Here is a 21,962-nt window from a genome sequence, read left to right as displayed (position 1 = left end):
CCCTCAAAGACACTGCTCTACTCGCCCCATAAGATCCGCCACCACACGACTTCTCAAAAGAAAACCCCAAAACGTCCTCCTTCTGCTCGACAGGCTTCCGTCTAACGACGGCAATGCGGCCAAGGGCAAGCAGCAGACCAGCGAGCCGGTCCACATCCTCAAACGCTCCTTCGCTCGCACCGTCTCCGTGGTGAGTACAGGAAGCGGGGCGGCGCTGTTACCGTTCACGGCGACGGTCTCTCAGTCTGGGAGATCGCTTGCGGTCTGGAGGGTCAAGGTTGTATGGAAATGGGTCCTTTTTCCCCCCTGTTGAAGAAGGGATGACTGCTGGGAATACTGTTCATCACCTATGGCTGTTTTCATCTTGAGATTGTCTTCTCGCTCGGCTAAAACAGACACCTCTTTCTTCCCCCTCCTCCTGCAGGAGTGTTTTGAGTCTCTGCTGAGTATCCTGCACTGGAGCTGGACCACGCTGGTTCTGGGGGTGGAGGAGCTGAGGGGCCTGAAGGGGTTCCAGTTCACCGCCACCCTGCTGGACCTGGAGAGGCTGCGCTTCGTAGGGACCTGCTGTCTGAGGCTGCTGCGGGTCTACATCTGTGAAATCTTCCCCATCTCCGGTAGGCTTCACGCACACAAAACCTGCGTTTATTACCGTTCGCAAACAGCGTAGGGCTGGGCGATATAAAAAAAAATCGTTATTATATCTCGATATTGTACAAAAATAAATACGATGTTCTATATATATCTTGATATGTTTGCATTTGCATTCAAGTAATAAAAAAACATGATTTTGTTTTGCCCCCATTAGAAAACAACAAAAACTATTTAGATAGAACAGCTATTGTTACAAAGTACAAAATGCCGTCCATCCATCATCTTCCGCTTTTCCTGGGGTCGGGTCGCGGGGGCAGCAACCTAAGCAGGGAGGCCCAGACTTTCCTCTCCCCGGCCACTTCCACCAGCTCTTCCTGGGGGACCCCGAGGTGTTCCCAGGCCAGCCGAGAGACATAGTCCCTCCAGCGTGTCCTGGGTCTTCCCCGGGGCCGCTTCCCAGTGGGAAGTACAAATGTGTAGTGCAAATTTAAGCAGTTGCCGTAACATGGTACTTGCAACTTGACAAAAGTGACATAACATGGAACCATTCATGCAGAGGTCCTTATGTGACAGGACAAAAAGAGAGCAAAAGAGAGTGCCTGTGCGAGTGCAATTGTCAGTTTGTGCGATATTTTCAAATTTGACATTGTCTTCAAAATTATTGCAATATTATCGCTAATATTCGATATATTGCCGAGCCCTACTTCGGGTGCACAAATTTTACCCTGCAGCAAGGCTTTACCCTGGTGCGATAAATCAAATGGACCCAGTCACAACCACTTGAACATGCTTGAGTTTGTTTCAGGTAAATTCTAACCCTTCCCCCATCTGACGTGTGTGTGTGTGTGTCGCCGGCATCTAGGCAGCACCAAGGCGGTGGTGGAGGAGTCCAGCAAGCTGGCGGAGTGTGTGGGCAAGACCCGCAGCCTGCTGAAGAAGGTCCTGTCGGAGGGCATGGACAACTGCGCCACTCGGCTGGACAACGACCCCCAGGGCTACCTGTCCCAGCCCCTCACCCTGCTGGAGGCTGTGCTGCAGGAGTGCCACAACACCTTCACCGCCTGCTTCCACTCTTTCTACCCCACACCGGCCCTGCAGTGGGCCTGCCTCTGCGACCTGCTCAACTGCCTGGACCAGGTGAGGGGGAATGGGAGGAAAGAAAGGGAGGTACAATTGGTGTTTGTTCCTTTCTCCCCTGCTTCTGCCTGAACTGGATGGAAGAGGGGAAGTGAGGGAGGGGGAGGGGGTAGAGGGACATGGAGGGAAGGAGGGAGGGAGAGAGTATTATTATTCCGCACCTTGAGCTTTACCCCTGCCTCAGAACCTGCTCAGCTCTCTGGATGAGATCAGGGAGAGACAGGGACAGTTTGGGGAGGAGAGGGGAATAGAGAGAGAGGGAGGTCGGGAAGAAAGGAGGCAGGGGACATTATGTATGCATCATAAAACATCCTCATTGTGCTCTAGCGACATCTCTTCTCTCTCTCCTTCTCTTCTCCCCGAAGGACATAGCGGAGGCCAACTTCCGCACGTCCAGCAGCCGCCTGCTGGCGGCCGTCATGTCGGCGCTGTGCAACACCTCGGTCAAGCTCACCTCCATCCTGCCCATCGCCTACGACGGCGAGGTGTTGCTGCGCTCGCTGGTCAAACAGGTCAGCACCGAGAACGACTCTGCCCTCGCTCACCGCTTCCCCCTGCTGGTGGCTCACATGGAGAAGCTCAGCCATGTGAGTAAAGAAAACGCCAGCATCATCACACAGCTGTAGACACAGATACACACACACACACACACACACACATGCAGATATATACACATGTATGTAAATGCATACAGTAGTCTTAGGCACGAATACAAAATTCTAAAAGTTAAGCAGAAATGCATTAAGAATTTATGAAATAAGAGGACTTAACAATTTTTTTCTCAACATTGCACTTTCTTTAATAAGAACAAATCAACTGCTTGGATTTGATCAAATTCAGGCTTGTCAGTTATGTTTAAGCTCAAGTTAGTTTAATGTCAAAGTAACTGGAATAAATATATACACAGAACAATTCAATTCTTCAAACCTTTACTGACCAAGTGAGTAAAATGCTGTATAAACAAACAAACAACAACAACAAAATAGTTATGGTACTAACATGACTGCCGTGAATGTCCTGCTCCAGACCGAGGAGAACCTTATGGGGATGACCAGTTTCCGGGAGGTCCTGGAGAAGATGTTGGTGATCGTGGTTCTGCCGGTGAGGAAGAGTCTGAGGAAGGAGGTGGAGCTCTTCTCTCCCCACCTGGTGTCCAACACCTGCGGCCTGCTGGCCTCCATCGTGTCCGAGCTCACGGCCTCCGCACTGGGCTCTGAGGTATGGGACACACACACAGCATGGGTTACAACTCTCTCTCTTTCTCTTTGTATCACTAACTCTTTCTCTCCCTATGTCTTCTCTTTGCTCTTCCTCTCACATGTCTGCCAAAGTCGTTCCAAGATCAAGAATACTTTGGCCCGTCCAGTGTGTTCCCAGTTACTCTATGTGATGTGGACTTTCTTCAAAGTGGTCTTTATTGATCCTTGTAAATGTTTATTTTAGCCCGCCAGTGGCTCGATGACCTTCCTTCAGCTGGGAGTATAGGATCTGTTTGGGGAGACGTGTTGGATATGCGACAGTGGCCTATCCATCGGCTGCATTATTGTGGTGGTGATGCTGGTCATGTGACCACAGCCCTGTAGACCAGGGGCTTCAGTCATAAACGTTGCGCACGGCACAAAAGAAGGCCTACGCCACTTTCTAAGCATACTTGACGCGAGGATGTGCGGTCGTCCACGGACAGTCAGACCCATGCGTACGCACATAAACTGGAGAAATGAGAAACTGCAGAAGGATGAAACTAGAGACTCTTTTTGAAATTGATAGCCTAGGCCTACCGATGTGTAAAATTAATTGAAATATTAGGGTTCCCTGAGTGCACACACACACACAAAAAACATTTAGGATAGTAAATACAAATGGAGATATTTGTTTTTGCAAAGGAACCCCTCAAATATGTCTTGGGAATCATATTTAGTGACATTTATGATTATTAAATAAAAGGCCTACTTGCACATTCTGAAATGTATTCCATTAATAATAAGATAAACAGCACGACAAACTAAGTTGAAGTTGATGCCGTTTTCGATGCTTCGGTCGGCACAGTTTCTTATGTTCGTGGCGCCGCACTGCATGCACAACTGGCATTGAGTTACAATCCGGGTAATTACCCTACCTGAAGATTTCTGTTTGGCTTTGATGAATATTAATTTGGGATGTTTCACTGACTATTTATGCACCATGTATGTGTTAAAGGGGTGGGACAAGACACTGTCTCATGTGTGCCAAAGTTTGAGCATGCTCACTGTGTTATAAATCAGAATGTTTTTGTGTGTGATTAATGTGTTTCACCCGTATGCTATTTTTGGACTTAAATTTGCACATTTTTATAAATGAGGCCTCAGGAGTTTTGATTGAACCTTTCGATCTTGGTCTTTAAAGACTGTGGAGTCTGGCATTGGCTCCACTGGCACAAGTCAGGCGAGGGTTGACTTCAGAGTCAATGTCAGCTTTTGAAGAAAGATGGCTGCTTGGACATGGGAAGTAGTCAATGTTCTCCAGAGTGGTGTCGTCCACTTTGATGGTGGACTGGGTAGATGGCTGGTTGGATGAAGGGTGATGTAGAACCTGGGTCCTCTTGATGTTAAGGTTGAAGAGGCTAGCGTCAGCTCTGGAGGATAGGGATGTTGAAGTGGGGTGTGGCAGCAATGAAGATGGCAAATAGGGGGGGTGCGATGATAGATGCGTGTTTGAACTCTGTTTCCACAATACAGGTGGAGCAGAGCTCCTGTATCCCATCCACGCCCTACTCCTCAAGGTCTGGGAACAATACGAACCTCCCTCTGAGCTTAGCGATGCTCTAATAGTGACCGTATTCATAAAGGGGGACAACTTGGTCTCTCCCCCCTCTTCTCTCGCTTCTCTTTGTTCTCTCTCTCTCTCTCTCTCTTTCTCTCTCTCTCTCTGTCTCACTCTTTCACACATGTACACACACATTACCCACGGACGTTTACACTGTAAGCAAATCCTCAATCAAATTTGACATCTACCTTCTTTCCCTTTCGTCTGTTGCCTCGACATCTGCCAACATCATCATGGCAACGGGCCCAAGCCCTCCACACTTTTTTTTGTCCCCCATTTTACTTGTCACCCACATCGTCAAGGAAGCGTTCGTTCCTTTCTGAAGGATCTGGATATCCTGCCCTGTAGCTGTCGCTTGGCTCTCTGCTGGCTGGCTCTGCAGATGTGCTTCACACATCCTGGTGAAACACACACACACACACACACACGTGCACACACACACCTACTGAGCAACGCCCTCCCTGTGCTGTTCTTGTCTTGATGTGGTGAGTAAGGTGCATGATGGATGCTCTCATCCGTTGTCTGGATATAATGATGATAGAAGACCGGCCAGCTGATGTTGATCATTATGTTCAACTTGTGGCGGTTGTTGGTGTTATCTAACTATGAAGGGAGGGACATGCGTGGGTCTGTAGTTCCTCCAAAAAACTCAAGACGCAAGGATGTGCAGTTTCACTTGATGTTGTTTTGATGAGCGGTTTGAGACAGATAAATATACAAATGTGTTTATACCTTGTTGAGCTACACTAAGCGATGGAGCTTTGGTTCTCATGAGAACTGAATATATACGTGTTTGCCGCAAATGGGCCCTGAGCTAGTCTCTTTAGTTCCAAGATGTCCACTGCGGTCACACATCCATCCAGTTTTTCCTAACAAGCTTTTGGCCTGGATCATATTTCTCATGTATCACCTCTTCTACTATTCAAAATCCCTCAGCTAGGAGCACGACGTTAGCTGATTCAAGCTACTTTGTACTGCATGTCCCCCCCTCCCTCAGGTAGATGGAATGACCTCGCTCTTCACGGTTGAGGGGGAAAAAAAAACCGAATGTCCACGTACAAGACTGAATCTAAGCTCACCTATTCACAAATCTTTATTTGTACACTGCTCCCCCTCATGACATCATCTCTGTACACTGCTCCCCCTCATGACATCATCTCTGTACACTGCTCCCCCTCATGACATCATCTCTGTACACTGCTCCCCCTCATGACATCATCTCTGTACACTGCTCCCCCTCATGACATCATCTCTGTACACTGCTCCCCCTCATGACATCATCTCTGTACACTGCTCCCCCTCATGACATCATCTCTGTACACTGCTCCCCCTCATGACATCATCTCTGTACACTGCTCCCCCTCATGACATCATCTCTGTACACTGCTCCCCCTCATGACATCATCTCTCCATTACCTCCCCAGGTGGATGGGCTGAACTCACTCCACTCGGTCAAGTCCACCCCTAACCGCTTCACCAAAACAAGCCAGGGGCGGAGCTGGAACACGGGCAACGGCTCGCCGGACGCCATCTGCATGACGGTGGACAAGCCCGGCGTGGTGCTGGTGGGCTTCTGCGTCTACGGGGGCGGGGGCATCCACGAGTACGAGCTGGAGGTGCTCGCCGATGACGTAAGGGCGATCAGAGTTGGGCTGGTTTTGTGGTGGGGTTGTTGCTCCGAGTATCTCGTGGAATTGTTTTTATGGTTAAATTGGCATCGCCGAGTTCGGTTTTCCCCATCTTAACCCTCCACATACCTGTGCCTGCTCCCCAGGCGCAGACAGAGCACCCAGGGGACTCGACCCACTCCCACAGGTGGACCTCTTTGGAGCTGGTGAAGGGAACCTACAGCACAGACGATTCCCCCAGCGACATCGCCGAGATCCGCCTGGACAAGGCTGTGCCTCTCAAGGTGCCCTCCGTGACCACACCCGTGTCGTTTTGTCACCTTACTCTCTCATCTTACATCTCCACGCAATTCGGACCGGTTTTGTGGTGTCTGACCGTTGTGTTCACGCCTTGCAGGAGGGCGTAAAGTATGCCGTCCGTCTGCGTAACTACGGCAGCCGCACGGCCAATGGGGATGGAGGGATTAGCACGGTGCTGTGTTCCGACGGGGTGTCCATCACCTTCAGCACCTGCAGCCTGAGCAGCAACGGAACCAACCAGACCAGGGGACAGATACCACAGATACTCTACTATAGGTACACACACACACACACACACACACACACACACACACACACACACACACACCCAAACACAGTAACACACACATAAAAGTCATCTAAAGCCAGTTGGCACACACTCCCTCTTCAACACACAAATGCAAAAAGGTGGAAGCAGTTTGTATCTCTGTCCGTCCATCTTACTGGCTGACTGTGTGTGTGTGTGTGTGTGTGTGTGTGTGTGTGTTTGTGTGTGTGTGTGTGTGTGTGTGTGTGTGTGTGTGTAGGAGTGAGTACGATGGGGATCTCCAGTCACAACTGCTCAGCAAGGCTAACGAGGAAGACAAGAACTGCAGCCGCTCCTTGTCTGTGGTCAGCGCAGTCGTCAGGGCAGCCAAGGACCTCCTGCACCGGGCCTTCGCTGTGGACGGTAACCACCACAACACAGACACAACACAGTGTGTTTGTGTGCGTGTGTGTGGATTTGTTTTGCTGTTGTTGTGGGGGCCAGAAGTCAACTCAAGAAAAGGGGGAATAAAAAAGAAAAGTATTTCCAACTAGTATTTTCTTGGTCTTTAGAAGTTATAATTTCAAGGTTTTTTTAGGGGGTCTATGGTTAGAATTAAATTAAGTTTTGGGGTGAGGAGTTAAGGATAGCTTTAGTATTTGGAGCGGTTTTAGGGTTGTTAGGTAAACAGTCCCCACAAGAATAGCAATTCAAACTAGTGCAGGGGCCTCCAACCCTGTTCCTGGAGAGCTACCTTCTTGTAGGCTTTTGCTCCAACACTAAACTAGCACAGCTACTTTGAATAATCAGCTGGTTGATCGGGTAACTAGTAGCTCTCCAAGGACAGGTTTGGAGACCCTAATGTGTGCGTGAGAGAGAGAGAGATGGGAACGCTGTGAGAGGATCCATATTCGATCCATATTCGATATGTGTTTCCAGCCGAGGACATCCCAGAGTTGCTTAGCTCCTCCAGCCTGTTCTCCATGCTGCTGCCCCTGATCCTGGCCTACATCGGCCCTGTGGCTGCCTCCGTCCCCAAGGTGAGAGACCCCTGTGTCACCTCAGACTAGCTCAGCCTGCATGGCCTCTGCACTGTAACAGGGTGTTAGTCTAACAGACTAAGCCCTTCACCTGAGTGATGTACTTTTTAGGTTTACCTTTCTAAGATTTGGGTTTCGTAAAACCAGCCAAATCAAGGCTCATGTGGCCTTGATTTGTATACTGTAGGACTGTAAATAACATTTAGTTGCTTATAATTAAGTAGGACTTTCAACCGTAATATGAAACATTCTCAATTTTCCGTCCTCATAAGGCTGCGGTGGAAGTGTTTGGTCTGGTCCAGGAGTTGCTTCCTGCTGTCTCCGCCCTCAACCAGAAATATGCCCCGCCCGCTTTCAACCCCAACCAATCTACGGACAGCACCACCGGCAACCAGCCAGAGCAGGGCCTATCCGCTTGCACTACCTCCAGCCACTATTCCTTGATAGAGAGCGACCACCCATACAAGCAGGCTGGAGTCACTCAGTACAGGGTATGGCATCCACACACTGTCTGGTGCACCTTGTATGTCTGTGGGTAGGTCTGTTCAGGCAGGCTGGTACCATTTCTGGTTTTAATGGTCTTTCCCCATCCCTCTTCCTCTCACTTCCCTCCCTCCTTTTCCCCCACATATCCTCCTTTCCTCCCCCTCCCAGGTGTGCTTCCCAGACTGTGTGCGCTGGACCACCATAGAGTTCGACGCCCAGTGCGGCACCGCCCAGCCCGAGGACGTCCTCCGCCTCCTCATCCCCAGTCGCTCGCTGCAACTGTCCAGCCTGAGTTCCAAGCCCCTGGTCCACGACACCATCAACACCTGGACCGAGCTCAAGAAGTTCTCTGGGGCGACTGGCTGGCCCACCAGCGTCCTGGTACTGCCTGGTGAGTATTATTTTATATATTTTTTGGTCTGTTGATGCCTTTACTGGTGCAGTGCCCGTTTGAATGAAATACTTTTGTGATCTGGCAAACTGAGTGAGTCTGACAGAGTATCCTACCTGGCAGAAAGAGGCCATTTTGGAGTGAATGATTGCTCCATTGCTTAGTGCAGCTCAACATGGTGTCACACGCGTTCTTATTTATTTCTCAAGAACATTTTCTCCAAACAACTTCACTTCCTTTGGTCCTGAGCAATACACCTGCCAAGCTTCATACAATGCTCTGTGACGACCACAGTTGTGGAAGAAACTCCTGTTTGTCAACTAGAACGGTGTGACAGTCAGTTTTGTTTCTGGGTTCATAAGTATTAGACAACCAGCTGATTGGAGAGAGAGTTTTAACAAACACCTAAACATAAAAAATGTTTACAGTTCAGGCACAGCGGTACGAGCAAAGTCTCTCTGAGGCATGAAAGTCAGACAATTGTTTGTAGAAAGGAAAAACAAAGAAAACATGCAGTCAACAGGTGTCTGTTATTCTATCAGGCGGATTCTACATCATAGACCCCTGACTGTCATCAGAACACAATAGGTTACAGTAAAAACACATACGAATGAATAATAAGACATTAATCTACTGAAGTTTGTTACACTCAATACCCTTGAAGAATGATATTTTAAACCCCAGACACCTTTATCATTCATAGAAAAAGCCAGACTGGGGTCTCCCATAATGACTGGCTGTTTCTCTGTCGATCCTTTCTCCTGTTAATATCACTGACTCCCATGTTTCCTCTTTCTGTCTCTAGGCAACGAGGCTCTGTTCTCCTTGGAAACCGCCTCTGATTACGTGAAAGACGAAAAAGCCTGTTTCTACGGCTTTAAGTGTGTCGCCGTGGGATACGAGTTCAATCCAGGACAAGATGAGGTAAAGGAACAATAGGCTTAAAGTCTAACCTTGTGCGAATTTTGGATTTGATATCAATATAGCGTTATTCAATATTCATGGTGTGTTTCAGGGTATAATTCAGCTGGAGAAGGAGCTGGCCTACCTGGGCAGTGTGTGTGCTGCTGCTCTAATGAAGAAAGACCTGGCTCTGCCCATAGGTAAGAAGGATCTCCGGAGAAGAACCTAGATCTTCCACCGAAACAACATTCCTTCACGTTAATGCATCTGAATTGCGTGTTTTCTACAGGAAATGAACTGGAGGAGGACCTTGAGATCCTGGAGGAGGCTTCCCTGCAGGTGGTCAAGTCCCACTCAGGGATTCTTGGGAAGGGTCTGGCCCTGTCCCATTCCCCCACCATCCTAGAGGCCCTGGAGGGGAACCTGCCCCTGCACCTGCAGACTAACGAGCACTCCTTCCTAGAGGACTTCATCACCTGTGTTCAGAACTCCAGCGGGGGGCGCCTCGCCAGGTAGGGGGACACACATACACAAACACACACACAGGAAAACACACACTCACAAACAACTGCTTGGGTATGTTGGGACCCATACAGGTATCCACCACAGACAATACAGCTTGGCTCTTCTCCCATCAGGTGGCTCCAGCCAGACTCGTACGCCGACCCCCAGAAAACGTCATTGATACTGAACAAGGATGACATCCGCTGTGGCTGGCCCGCCACTGTGGTTGTACAGACCAAGGACCAGTACGGAGATGTGGTCCACGTACCCAACATGAAGGTCAGTCAGAGGTCACACATCTCTGCCAGCTTGCGATCTTTCATCATGACTGGATTGATAAGCATGAGGTCCTCCATAGCCAGTCCACTATCATCTTATGGATGGATATCTCATTAGCCTAATAGTATGTCTTGAGACATACAGTACTGTGCAAACGTCTTAGGCGCAATAAAGCATTCCAGAAAACGTGATTAAAAAAAACTTACATAAAAATAATATATTTTTTTAAAATCAATATTTAACTTTTAAAATGCTGCACAAATACAGAAGACAAAAAAATTAATGTCTATATACAGTTAGGTCCATAAATATTTGGACATTGACACAATTTTCATCATTTTGGCTCTGTATACCACCGCAATGGATTTGAAATGAAACAATAAAGATGTGCTTTAAGTGCAGACTTTCAGCTTTAATTTCAGGGTATTTACATCCAAATCAGGTGAACGGTGTAGGAATTACAACACATTTTATATGTGCCCCCCCCCTTTTTAAGGGACCAAAAGTAATTGGACAATTGGCTGCTCAGCTGTTCCATGGCCAGGTGTATGTTATTCCCTCATGGGAGTTCGTTATTTCATTGACAAGAAGCAGATAAAAGGTCTAGAGTTCATTTCAAGTATGGTATTTGTGTTTGGAATCTGTTGCTGTCAACTCTCAATATGAAGTCCAAAGAGCTGTCACCATCAGTGAAACAAGCCATCGTTAGGCTGAAAAATCAAAACAAAACTATCAGAGAGATAGCAAAAACATTAGGTGTGGCCAAATCAACTGTTTGGTACATTCTTAAAAAGAAAGAACGCACTGGTGAGCTCAGCAACACCAAAATACCCGGAAGACCACGGAAAACAACTGTGGTGGATGACAGAAGAATTATTTCCCTGGTGAAGAAAAACCCCTTCACAACAGTTGGCCAGATCAAGAACACTCTCCAGGAGGTAGGCGTATCTGTGTCAAAGTCAACAATTAAGAAAAGACTTCACCAGAGTAAATACAGAGGGTTCACCACAAGATGTAAACCATTGGTGAGTCTCAAAAACAGGAAGACCAGATTAGAGTTTGCCAAAAAACGTCTAAAAGAGCCTGTACAGTTCTGGAACAACATCCTATGGACAGATGAGACCAAGATCAACTTGTACCAGAATGATGGGAAGAGAAGAGTATGGAGAAGGGAAGGAACTGCTCATGATCCAAAGCATGCCACCTCATCAGTGAAGCATGGTGGAGGTAGTGTTATGGCGTGGGCATGTATGGCTGCCAATGGAACTGGTTCCCTTGTATTTATCGATGATGTGACTGCTGACAAAAGCAGTAGGATGAATTCTGAAGTGTTTCGGGCAATATTATCTGCTCAGATTCAGCCAAATGCTTCAGAACTCATAGGACGGCACTTCACAGTGCAGATGGACAATTACCCGAAGCATACTGCGAAAGCAACCAAAGAGTTTTTTAAAGCAAAGAAGTGGAATGTTCTGCAATTGCCAAGTCAATCACCTGACCTAAATCCAATTGAGCATGCATTTCACTTGCTAAAGACAAAACTGAAGGGAAAATGCCCCAAGAACAAGCAGGAACTTCAGACAGTTGCAGTAGAGGCCTGGCAGAGCATCACCAGGGACGAAACCCAGCGTCTGGTGATGTCTATGGGTTCCAGACTTCAGGCTGTCATTGACTGCAAAGGATTTGCAACCAAGTATTAAAAGTGACAATTAGATTTATGATTATGTTAGTTTGTCCAATTATTTTTGGTCCCTTAAAAAAGGGGGGGGCCACATATAAAATGTGTTGTAATTCCTACACCGTTCACCTGATTTGGATGTAAATACCCTGAAATTAAAGCTGAAAGTCTGCACTTAAAGCACATCTTTATTGTTTCATTTCAAATCCATTGTGGTGGTATACAGAGCCAAAATGATGAAAATTGTGTCAATGTCCAAATATTTATGGACCTAACTGTATATATAAGACTATTCATGGAAAAAATTGTGAGTGCCTAAGACTTCTGCACAGTACTGTAGTTGTATGTTTCAGGGCCAATATCACAAACCTATGGATAGGACTTTGTTTCAAACCTCGGGTTAAGACCATGCTCTCAACAATGTTGTATCCAATCCAAGGTGGAGGTGAAGGCGGTGCCAGTGTCCCAGAAGAAGTCCCTGCAGCAGGACAACATGAGGAAGCTGCAGCGGTTCCCAGGAGGCACCTCCTCTTCCTCCGCCTCCTCTTCCTCAGGAACGGACTTGACGTTCGGTGGCCTGCCCATGCCCAAGCTAGAGGCCACCTATGAGCCCATGATCGTCAAGGAGGCCCGCTACATTGCCATTACCATGATGAAGGTCAGTGGCACACTTTATGTGTATATAATTAGGGGTGTAACAGGACATGTATTTGAGGTGCATGCAGCCAGACAAAGAATACAACTTCAGTCAGTCAAGGGATTATGAGGTATATCGGATGAAATGAGCAAAAACGCAGAACAATTTCCCCTAATTTCTCCGTATTTTAGTTCGCCTCTGCAAGCTAGATAGATTGAACAAAACCATATATTCCCCCTTAAAATATTCTAAGCTTGTTAGCTATCTGATTCAGTCTCTTTTCCCACCGCACAAACAGCATTTAAACAGCCTAGTTCTGAAAGCATTGTTGTATCGGACCACCAGGACAGCGGAATTTGTTGTGCATTGTCAAGAGATTGAATGTAAGCATGTTAATTCATTAACATGTAGATCAAATTCACTGCATCTTTGCTGAAGTACCCACTTTATATTGTCTTGCTGCTAGTTAGCTAGCCAGCATTTTATCCATAAGTAAACCCTTTGAAACAAACAGATTCAGCGTTATCACTCTACATTGCTCAATTTGGCCGTATCAGCGTTGGAGTAGTTATTGTAATAATGTAAATGAGCTGAAGTGAAACTATTTAAAACCAAATATGTCATGTAGATGAGACTTTCATGAACAGATTGACAGTTTAGACTGTCACATTGAAGTAATATGAGAGGAAACCTAGCATTTTGGATTTGTTGCTTATTCCTGTACCAAACTTGTATCAAATTATATATATGGAAGTGGTTTATCAAATGTCAAATTTGTTGTTGAAGATGAAACGAGAGCATAATGTTTTTTAAATTTGAATAAATTAGGAATTGGGAAAGGATTAAAGTCTGGAAAGGTTCTTTAGTCAAATGGAGGTGTGCATTTGCAGTGGTTGCGTTATGATTGCGTAACAGTTATTGACTATTTGCCATATGCAATATGTCACCATATCGTAATCAAGAGTTATCTGTTCCTGTCTGAAGGATGTTTTTAACTATGTGCTTCCTCACTCATTAGGCCTATGAGAACTACTCTTTTGAGGAGCTCCGCTTTGCTTCTCCCACACCAAAGAGGTACGAAGATGTGTTTCACACCCCTTGAAACAGTTTAGCAAGGAAATAAACAAAGGATAGATAGCAGAGCAGTGATATAGTCATAATTGCTGGTTACCCCTGCCTCCTCCCCAGGCCCAGTGAGAACATGCTGATCCGGGCTAACACAGATGGGACCTACAGTGCCAACTGGACCCCTGGGGCCGTGGGCCTCTACACTATCCACGTCACCATAGACGGCATTGAGATAGGTAACTAATCATAAGGAACGGGGTAATGAAACATGAGCAACACCCATAACGAACCAATAGGACACTGTGAATGTTACTTCACTCTCTGAACAGACTGGTTGTAGGTTCAACTGAGAATATATAAGGCAGTTCCCTAGGATCCAATGCTAATTTAGACCACTCGTTGACCACGTTTGGAAATATGCAGATCTGTTTGCTTTATTTGCTAATCTTTTGTTAACTCCTAGATGCTGGTCTGGAAGTTGAGGTGAAGGACCCTCCCAAAGGCATGATACCCCCTGGGACTCAGATGGTCAAACCTAAGGCAGAACCCCAACCAAACAAGGTGTCTTTGTTCATCCTCTCTCTCTCTCTCCCTCTCTCACCACACACACACACACACACACACAACATGGGAAAATTATCTGAGCTACAGTTGTACTAACCCAACACACGCTGTTAAAAACACACACACAAAATATTGGGCTAACTAAGTGATTTACAAGGTTATTTTCTTAGAAACAGTCTCAGGAATGTCCGAGACACTACACATTCTCATGCTAACCCTTCATGCTTTGCGAAAACTGAATATAGATAGAGTGCCAGAAGTCCTTGGACAGTAATACCATAGTACTCTAATCAACACCGCCTATCGTCTCCTTCCTGGTGTGTGTGAATATTGTAACTGTTGGTACTGTACCTTGTCTTCTGTCATGAATGTCCACCACATACCCCGAGCCGGTCTTGGAATAGTTGACGTGTAATCTCCAAGCATTTTATTTTCTGATATTACATTTTCAGGAGGAACAGAGTTAGCATAAGGAGTGTTGTGTATTTAATGCAGCCAATGCTTCACGCTGACATTAAATAACTTCTGCAGTGTAGCCGTTGTGTTTTGGTGATTTCTCTGTTTTTATGTTTTTGAGTGACTGAAACTGACCGTGGGGAAACAAGCAACAAAGTGCGCTCATGGAATCAGCAAGCTTGTGTGTCTTCTTTTTGAGTGTGTGTCTCTGTATATCCATCCTCATTACAGTCTTGCATGGGAGAGACAAGAGTGGGAGACTGGATATGCACCTGTTCAGACACTGCTCCAAATGAAGCACCACTGCACTTTCTTTGAATTATTTGCTGTATGTGTACGTTTGCTTGTGAGTCCCTTGTGTGAGTGGGTAGGTGAGTGAGTTCTTGTCCACGTGTCATGGTGTGGTGTGTGTGTTGCGCATTGCCACAAGGAGTATGTATACAAATGAACGTGTGAATGCGTGTGTGTGTGTCCTGCTACTCCCTCATTGCTTGTCTTTCTCTTTTTTCATTTCTCCCTTCCTCCCGGCTCCTGCGGCTCACTGTCTCCCTGTCTCCCTCTGCTTCTCGTAGGTCCGCAAATTTGTGTCCAAGGACAGCGCAGGTCTGCGAGTGCGTACGCACCCCTCCCTGCAGAGCGAACAGATAGGCATAGTGCAAGTCAATGGCACCATCATTTTCATTGATGAGGTAAACTATCACCGTAGAATAGCCCGTGTAAAACAAATTTTCGTTGTTGTTTTGGTAGACTTTTAGTAAAAACCCCACTCTGTCTTCTTTTTCCTCATTTTCTTTTTCATTCGCGATCACATACAACTGAGACCCGTCTAACTTTAAATCCGTGCATGTGCAACTCTTATTATGTACAACTTGTTCGTTGCCATTGGCGAGATCAGGGCAGTTACACAGCTTCTTACAGTACATCCACGGATCTAAAGCTGATCTAGAATTGATATCAATCTACACAGCACGTCTGTATAATTCTCTGGATACCTACCCTGTTACCTATCTAGACTCTTTCTGGAGTGATTTTGCTGCTTCTACTTCTTAACCCTCTTGTAGTTTTCTTTGCCTGTCGTCATTTGCAAGACACTCCGAGGCTGCAGAGAGCACGTGCTTGAAAATACGCGGCTGCATGTGGGAGATTGTCTACCACTTTTGATCCTGTTACGAGTCTAATCCATTTATAATGGCAACATGCCACTGTGCTCCTATTAGCCCCCCTCTCTTATGTCAGCCCAATTTTCTCCTAACTGGCACAAGTCACATGTCCTCTCTCCCAGATGTGTAACATCGGCCACACACACACACACACACACACACTAGATTCCCTCCCTGCAGCCTCGAGACGTGCTCTCATGCCAGTTTTTTTTTACCCTCCTCCCCGTTGCCTTGGTTTCCATAGTGATGGGAGGGCGTGGCTGTGCTCTCGCCCTGTTGCTTGTTTTCCCATAGATCCACAATGATGATGGTGTGTGGCTCAGGCTGAATGATGAGACTGTTAAGAAGTACGTGCCCAGCATGAACGGGTACACTGAAGCCTGGTGCCTGTCTTTTAACCAGCACCTGGGCCGGAGCCTGCTTGTCCCAGCCGACGTAAGTAGCACCAGGTCCCGACCCTGGTCTGGGAAGGTTATTATGGGCTGTCTGGAAAGAGGAGCAAGTGGCTCCTCTGCTGCTCGTGTGGGGAAATGGGACTGAACGGAACACCAGACCTGGGTCAAATATGATTTGCTTCACAGCCCTGCTGACAGAAGCCTCATGTTTTTGCTGCGTTTGATTTGCGTTACCCAGTACAATGTGTTTGACTCTGGTCAGGCAGGACACCACATCGTTTCATTCCCAGTGAGACGCATTTTCAGGAACAAGGCGTATTTCACTGCATGAAGTGTGTACACGTCCAGCACGGCTACATTGGAAGCCTTCGCTAACAGATTGTTCCACTAGCAGCAGCAGAACACTTATTCACGGCATGCCACCATGTCTGAGAGGGGAGGAAAAACCATTACAGAACAACACCATCACATGAGCCTAGGAACCCCACTCTGACTAGTAATTACACGTTGAAACTCGTTGAAATCAACAACCACAAATGCAAGAGATTGACTTACAGCGGTTGACTGTTTTGGGTCTGGGTCAGTGGAGGCCGTTGTTGTACGTCTCCCCTCATTGCTGGTCATGGCTTCTCACTCATGGCTACACTAACACACAGACACTTACAGGAAGACACAGACCAAGGTTTCTTTCCACTCTATTCACATTTGCTCCATGGCATTTAAACCTCTGTTCAGTCATCTGGTACAGCAGACTGACAAACATAAAGCTAGTGCAGACTTTGGAGATGTGAACGTTAATCTCAAAGTGGAGTGAAAAAAAAAACAATTGAGCGAACAGTCAGCATATGGACGGTGAGTCAGTCTACAGTCACTCAAGGGTGGATGTTTTTCTGTCATGAAGCAACAGTTGGTCCTTCTGACACCTTCATCTGGACATTGTGCTTGTGACGTTTCACGATTCCTGTGCATGGAGATGCTCTCAGGTTCTCAGAGGCTTCTGTGTGTGACGGTCCTGGTCAGAACAGCATGACACACCACATCCCTCGAGGGAAATTTTTTTGGAAGGTTGTTCCCCCCTTTAAGGTTCTCCCCCCACCCCCATGGTAAAAATAGCTCATTGTTGTTTATTTTTTGTCCAAACGTCTTCCTTTATATATGGTTTAAGTTTTCCGTTTACAGCTACTTCAGAGTAATTTAAATAATATTCTACATTATATCTATACATCTATATTCTAATATTGCTAGCTTTGTTCAATTCTCTAAAATCAAACGCAATTTTCAAATGCCCTCACTGCAACTCGACACAACCTGTCTGACAGCCGGCAAATTCCCTCACCTCGGTCCCTGCTCAGCAAGTCATATATTATTTTAAGATAAACGAAGACACAAAGCGAACCAGGAAAATAAAACCTTCTTCCAAAAAAATCCATCAATGCTTCCTCCCCCCTCCCGGTTTTTCTCTTTTCAAATGAACACCGGCTTTCTTGACTTGTCTTCCGATTCTGTCGTTCAGAGTGTCTTTAACGCTAGCCAAGGAGTCAGGGACATGGGCTTTTTATCGTGGACCCCCTTATCTATATTCCCAACACAGGTGAGTGTGTCTGCTGCAGAGCTGTGTACCACTTGGCTGCTCCATCCGTCTGTACTTCCCAGTTCTTGTATGAAAGTCTGAGATCTTGATATGTACTAGTCAGAGGCCAGGGAGTTCACTTGAAACCACTGCTGCATGATTGTTTGTGTTTTTGTTTGTCTATGAACTTTGGACAGAGTTGAGAAGTAACCAACTACCATGTATTTGAGCTTAACTAGATGTCTAGATTATCCCAGATGGCCGCCCGTGTTGCCTCCAGTCTGTCCTCTAACGATATTGCTTGCCTGAGAAGCCACGTGCCAAGAAGTTTGTGTTGCATGGGGTTTATATGTTGAAGCAGTCAGTTGCTTGAGGTATTGTATGATAAGGTAGACGTGGCCCTCATGTGTCATACTGTAGTAACAGCATGCCTCCCTGTAGACCCGCTAGCCGTCCCACTTGCTCCTCTGCATCAATGTCACTTCCCTTGATAGGATTCCATTCTCTACTGGGTACTCACCGGTCAAGATGTGTTGTAGCATGATGTATGGGCAACCATAGACCCTCAGGATCGTTTCCCAGATACAGATAAAGCATTCTAGTCTAGAAACAGTGTGCAGCTAATATGGAATGTAGTTTAGGACTAAGCTTCATCTGTGTCTAGGAAACAAGGTAAAACGTGTGTGTTTCAGTGTGCGTTTCATAGAGAGAATAATTATTTTGCTGTGCTACTGCACTTGCATCACTTCGTGTAAAACATATACAATAAAGGTTACAGTGCACCATTAACAAATGGGAGTGGTATCTGTAGTCTAAATATATTAGGATATTTGTAAAAGGGCAATTCGCCGCACTAAAGATGTGCTCATTGGCAGATGATGACTTTCCAACCCATCTGTCCTTTCATCATTTTCGATCACCAACACACAATCCCTACTGGCACAGAATGACCATTCATGGCTGACCCAAAACACAAGATCTGCCTTTAACTCAGTGCTGCCTGATTTAGTTGAAGCGTATCCTTACCTGCTCTCTCCACCTAACCTGATGTGATTTCCTGTTGCAGGAGGCCAGGGGCCAATCGGAAGTGAGCGCTAAGGAGGTGAGCAGCGGCCTCTCCCACGAGTCTCCTGTGCGGGAGCAGAGCAGGGCGAGGCAGGGTGGGGGCCCTGGCCTTTATAAGGTAGTGAAGACCGGCCCGTCAGGCCACAACATCAGAAGCTGCCCAAACCTTAGGGGTATCCCCATTGGAATGTTAGTACTTGACAACAAGGTCAAGGCCATAGGCGAGGTACGCACTTCACCCCAAAACTGCCTGACAATACTGTTCGTTCTATCTATGTGGCTGTTGCAAACTTCTTGAATAAACCTAAGCTTTTCTAGATCACTTTTAACAGTGCTGTAGTTCTTGTTTGGCAGATTTTCCCGCCTTTTTTGTCTTGGGGAACAGACTGAGGCAAAATGATGTTTCCCTGACCTATCTTGCTGTTTAAAGTGATTGAGTTGTGTTTGATGATTTAACTTCCCTTGGAGGGGGGGGAGGGGATTTTGGTTGTGGTTGTGTGTCCTCTACCTTTGCCTGCTGACGATCTCTTTTTAACAAACTCCAATGGCTACAGCATTTGCTGTCTTGAGGTATATCACGTCAATTTTAGCTTCCATCTGTTTTTATCGATTATTCGTTTGTTGCAAGGAAATAAATACTGACGTTTGGATTGATGAAGTGCTGAAGCCATGATACTGTCTTAACACAATCTTTCCACCTTAATTCTGGGATCTGCCTTCTCTCTGAGCATATTTTCAATCCTCTAAACTCTCAAATCTCTGATTGGTGCCGCCTCCTCTGGACCTGGCCTTCTATTGGGTGATGTGGTGTGTCATGCTATTCTAGAACCTTCTCTGAACCTTATCTGAAATGCCCTGTCTGACTCTGAGCTGTCCAACCCCCCTTATCCACTAACACACTTCCTCCTATGTCTGCCCTTCCTCTCCAAACTCATAACTTGACAAAGCTCGAGAAAAAAAACGACCCGTGTGTGTATATATATTATATATATATAAATGAAATAAGGTCCATTTGAGATTTTCTTTTCCTTTCCAATGAGCGTGACAGGATGTTTGCGTATGCGTGGATTTGTGTCGGACTGCTTGTGAAGATAAATGTTGTCTACTTTGTTGTGTGTCGTCGTTTACTCCAGGTGGTGAATTCTGAGGGCACCTGGGTCCAGCTGGACAAGAACAGTGTAGTTGAGTTCTGTGAGAGTGATGAGGGGGAGGCCTGGTCTCTGGCCCGAGACCGAGGAGGGAATCAGTACCTACGCCATGACGAGGGTAAAACCAAGCACACACAATTTCAAAATTCTAAACGTCAAAATACTAACGTTTTTATTTTATTTGTACAGAATCCACTAACATGATCTGTCTCCTTCCAGAACAAGCCCTGCTGGATCCAGGGTCTCAGACCCCCCCTCCCAGCCCCTTCTCTGTGCAGGCCTTTAACAGGGCCACGGGGGCCAATGGGGCCCAGGGCTTTGACTATGGCCTCTCTAACAACAAAGGTAACGCCAACAAGGAAATGGACATGGGCTGGTGTAGCCTGATGTTTTTAAACTTGAGGGAGGAACATGCAGTATGTATGAGGATAGAGTGGAGTATTGAGAGAATCCAAGGTTTTAGCCATTTTGTTTTCACTTGTTCATCAGTTTCAGGAGACCGTAATGGGTTGGAACTGGTCTCTTTCTTTTTCCATCTTCTAACAATGAGAGGCCGAGTCAAGTAGTGGTTGTTAATTCATCCATAACTAGTTGCATGACCAGTTGTCCTATGACTGATTTTATTCAAATATTAATGATGGAAGCACCCTGAATCCTGATTAAATCATCATCAGCGCTGTATTTAGTACACACGTTTGTAATTTGCTTTGTCAGAATGATTTGAACGGGACATCATCTGGACACGACTGTCTTTAGATGGAACCTCCTTGTTTTGTGCTCCTGTTTCTCCCTCCCTCTGCATCCACCACTTTTGTGTTTCTGACTTACCTGACTGCGTAATGTGGTTTGGTCGGACACGCTCCTTCTTGTGTGCACTGTCTGTCCAGTGGGAATGCCTGCCTCAAATATTTTAGTCTGTATACTTACAAAACAAAACGTTTGCACTGTATTGTGGATGGTACTGTTAAGGTAGAGGTCCATTCACATAATAGCTGGATCTTCAGTTATCTTAAACATGGTAAAAGACTTCTCCTCCAATGATTCTAGAAGACAATGGCGTCCTCTTCCACTGACAGCGGTTGCTTAAGTTGAACATATTTTTCTGCATGAGCTATGTAGCTGCATGTCTGAAGGCCATGATCCACTGGCACAAAATCTTTCCCATAGTGAGTGTGGAGGTAGACGCAGCACATTTGTCCTTGTTATGCTAGCAGTGTTATGCTAGCAGTGTTATGCTAGCAGGTTTATGCTAGCTGTGTTATGCTAGCAGTGTTATGCTAGCTGTGTTATGCTAGCTGTGTTATGCTAGCAGTGTTATGCTAGCAGTGTTATGCTAGCAGTGTTATGCTAGCAGTGTTATGCTAGCAGGTTTATGCTAGCAGTGTTATGCTAGCTGTGTTATGCTAGCAGTGTTATGCTAGCTGTGTTATGCTAGCTGTGTTATGCTAGCTAGTTTAGTTTGACCAGCCCATACTGATGTTGCTTATCCACTGATGCAACGGAGTAAACGGAGTGACAAATTTGTGCTTTGTGGGTGAATTGTTTTAGTTTTGGAACCGGGAATGTGATGCTGTCATTATACAAACATAGCAATAGTTATCTAACTAGCTAGCTATGCAGCTTTGATAGCTAGGAGGGGTGGTGACACATGAATATAGATGCCAGTTGGTTGTCGCTCAATGACACAGTGGCGAAACTCAACATTTGCATAGAATTGGATTCGCTTCCAGCTATTTCATAATGCCACAAAGGGGGCTGTCACGTGATTCCCATTGAAAATGAGTGATGGTAAAATTTCACCAGGCGAATTTTGCCTCTGAACGCTGCCAGTGGATCATGCCATTTATCACCTTGGAGTGGACTGCCACACCAACAAGGTTGCAGCGCGAGGGGACTATCCTAACCCTTCA

General features: G+C 46.2%; 1 protein-coding gene across 11 annotated transcripts in view; it reads left to right on the top strand.

Annotated features, from left to right (window-relative positions):
- Positions 1-21,962, top strand: part of mycbp2 (MYC binding protein 2) — an 80,282-nt gene that overhangs the window by 37,492 nt on the left and 20,828 nt on the right. For 6 of the 11 annotated variants that reach the window (XM_062457543.1, XM_062457539.1, XM_062457540.1 and 3 more), the window contains 25 exons: positions 94-190; positions 425-617; positions 1,457-1,731; positions 2,097-2,318; positions 2,758-2,949; positions 5,958-6,164; positions 6,308-6,445; positions 6,559-6,737; positions 6,989-7,131; positions 7,648-7,748; positions 8,021-8,239; positions 8,403-8,625; positions 9,431-9,549; positions 9,641-9,728; positions 9,818-10,040; positions 10,167-10,311; positions 12,429-12,647; positions 13,645-13,700; positions 13,815-13,930; positions 14,158-14,255; positions 15,287-15,403; positions 16,169-16,309; positions 18,906-19,130; positions 20,038-20,170; positions 20,272-20,397. In XM_062457543.1, coding sequence (XP_062313527.1) covers positions 94-190; positions 425-617; positions 1,457-1,731; positions 2,097-2,318; positions 2,758-2,949; positions 5,958-6,164; positions 6,308-6,445; positions 6,559-6,737; positions 6,989-7,131; positions 7,648-7,748; positions 8,021-8,239; positions 8,403-8,625; positions 9,431-9,549; positions 9,641-9,728; positions 9,818-10,040; positions 10,167-10,311; positions 12,429-12,647; positions 13,645-13,700; positions 13,815-13,930; positions 14,158-14,255; positions 15,287-15,403; positions 16,169-16,309; positions 18,906-19,130; positions 20,038-20,170; positions 20,272-20,397 — 3,995 coding nt within the window. The remainder of the gene's footprint in view (positions 1-93; positions 191-424; positions 618-1,456; positions 1,732-2,096; positions 2,319-2,757; positions 2,950-5,957; positions 6,165-6,307; positions 6,446-6,558; positions 6,738-6,988; positions 7,132-7,647; positions 7,749-8,020; positions 8,240-8,402; positions 8,626-9,430; positions 9,550-9,640; positions 9,729-9,817; positions 10,041-10,166; positions 10,312-12,428; positions 12,648-13,644; positions 13,701-13,814; positions 13,931-14,157; positions 14,256-15,286; positions 15,404-16,168; positions 16,310-18,905; positions 19,131-20,037; positions 20,171-20,271; positions 20,398-21,962) is intronic. The other 5 variants (XM_062457547.1, XM_062457545.1, XM_062457541.1 and 2 more) reach the window with 4 other exon arrangements.

The sequence above is a fragment of the Osmerus eperlanus genome, chromosome 3 (assembly GCF_963692335.1).
Source record: "Osmerus eperlanus chromosome 3, fOsmEpe2.1, whole genome shotgun sequence".
Lineage (NCBI taxonomy): Eukaryota > Metazoa > Chordata > Actinopteri > Osmeriformes > Osmeridae > Osmerus > Osmerus eperlanus.
Note: the sequence above shows the minus strand (reverse complement) of the source record. Positions and strands in the feature narration are given on the sequence as shown.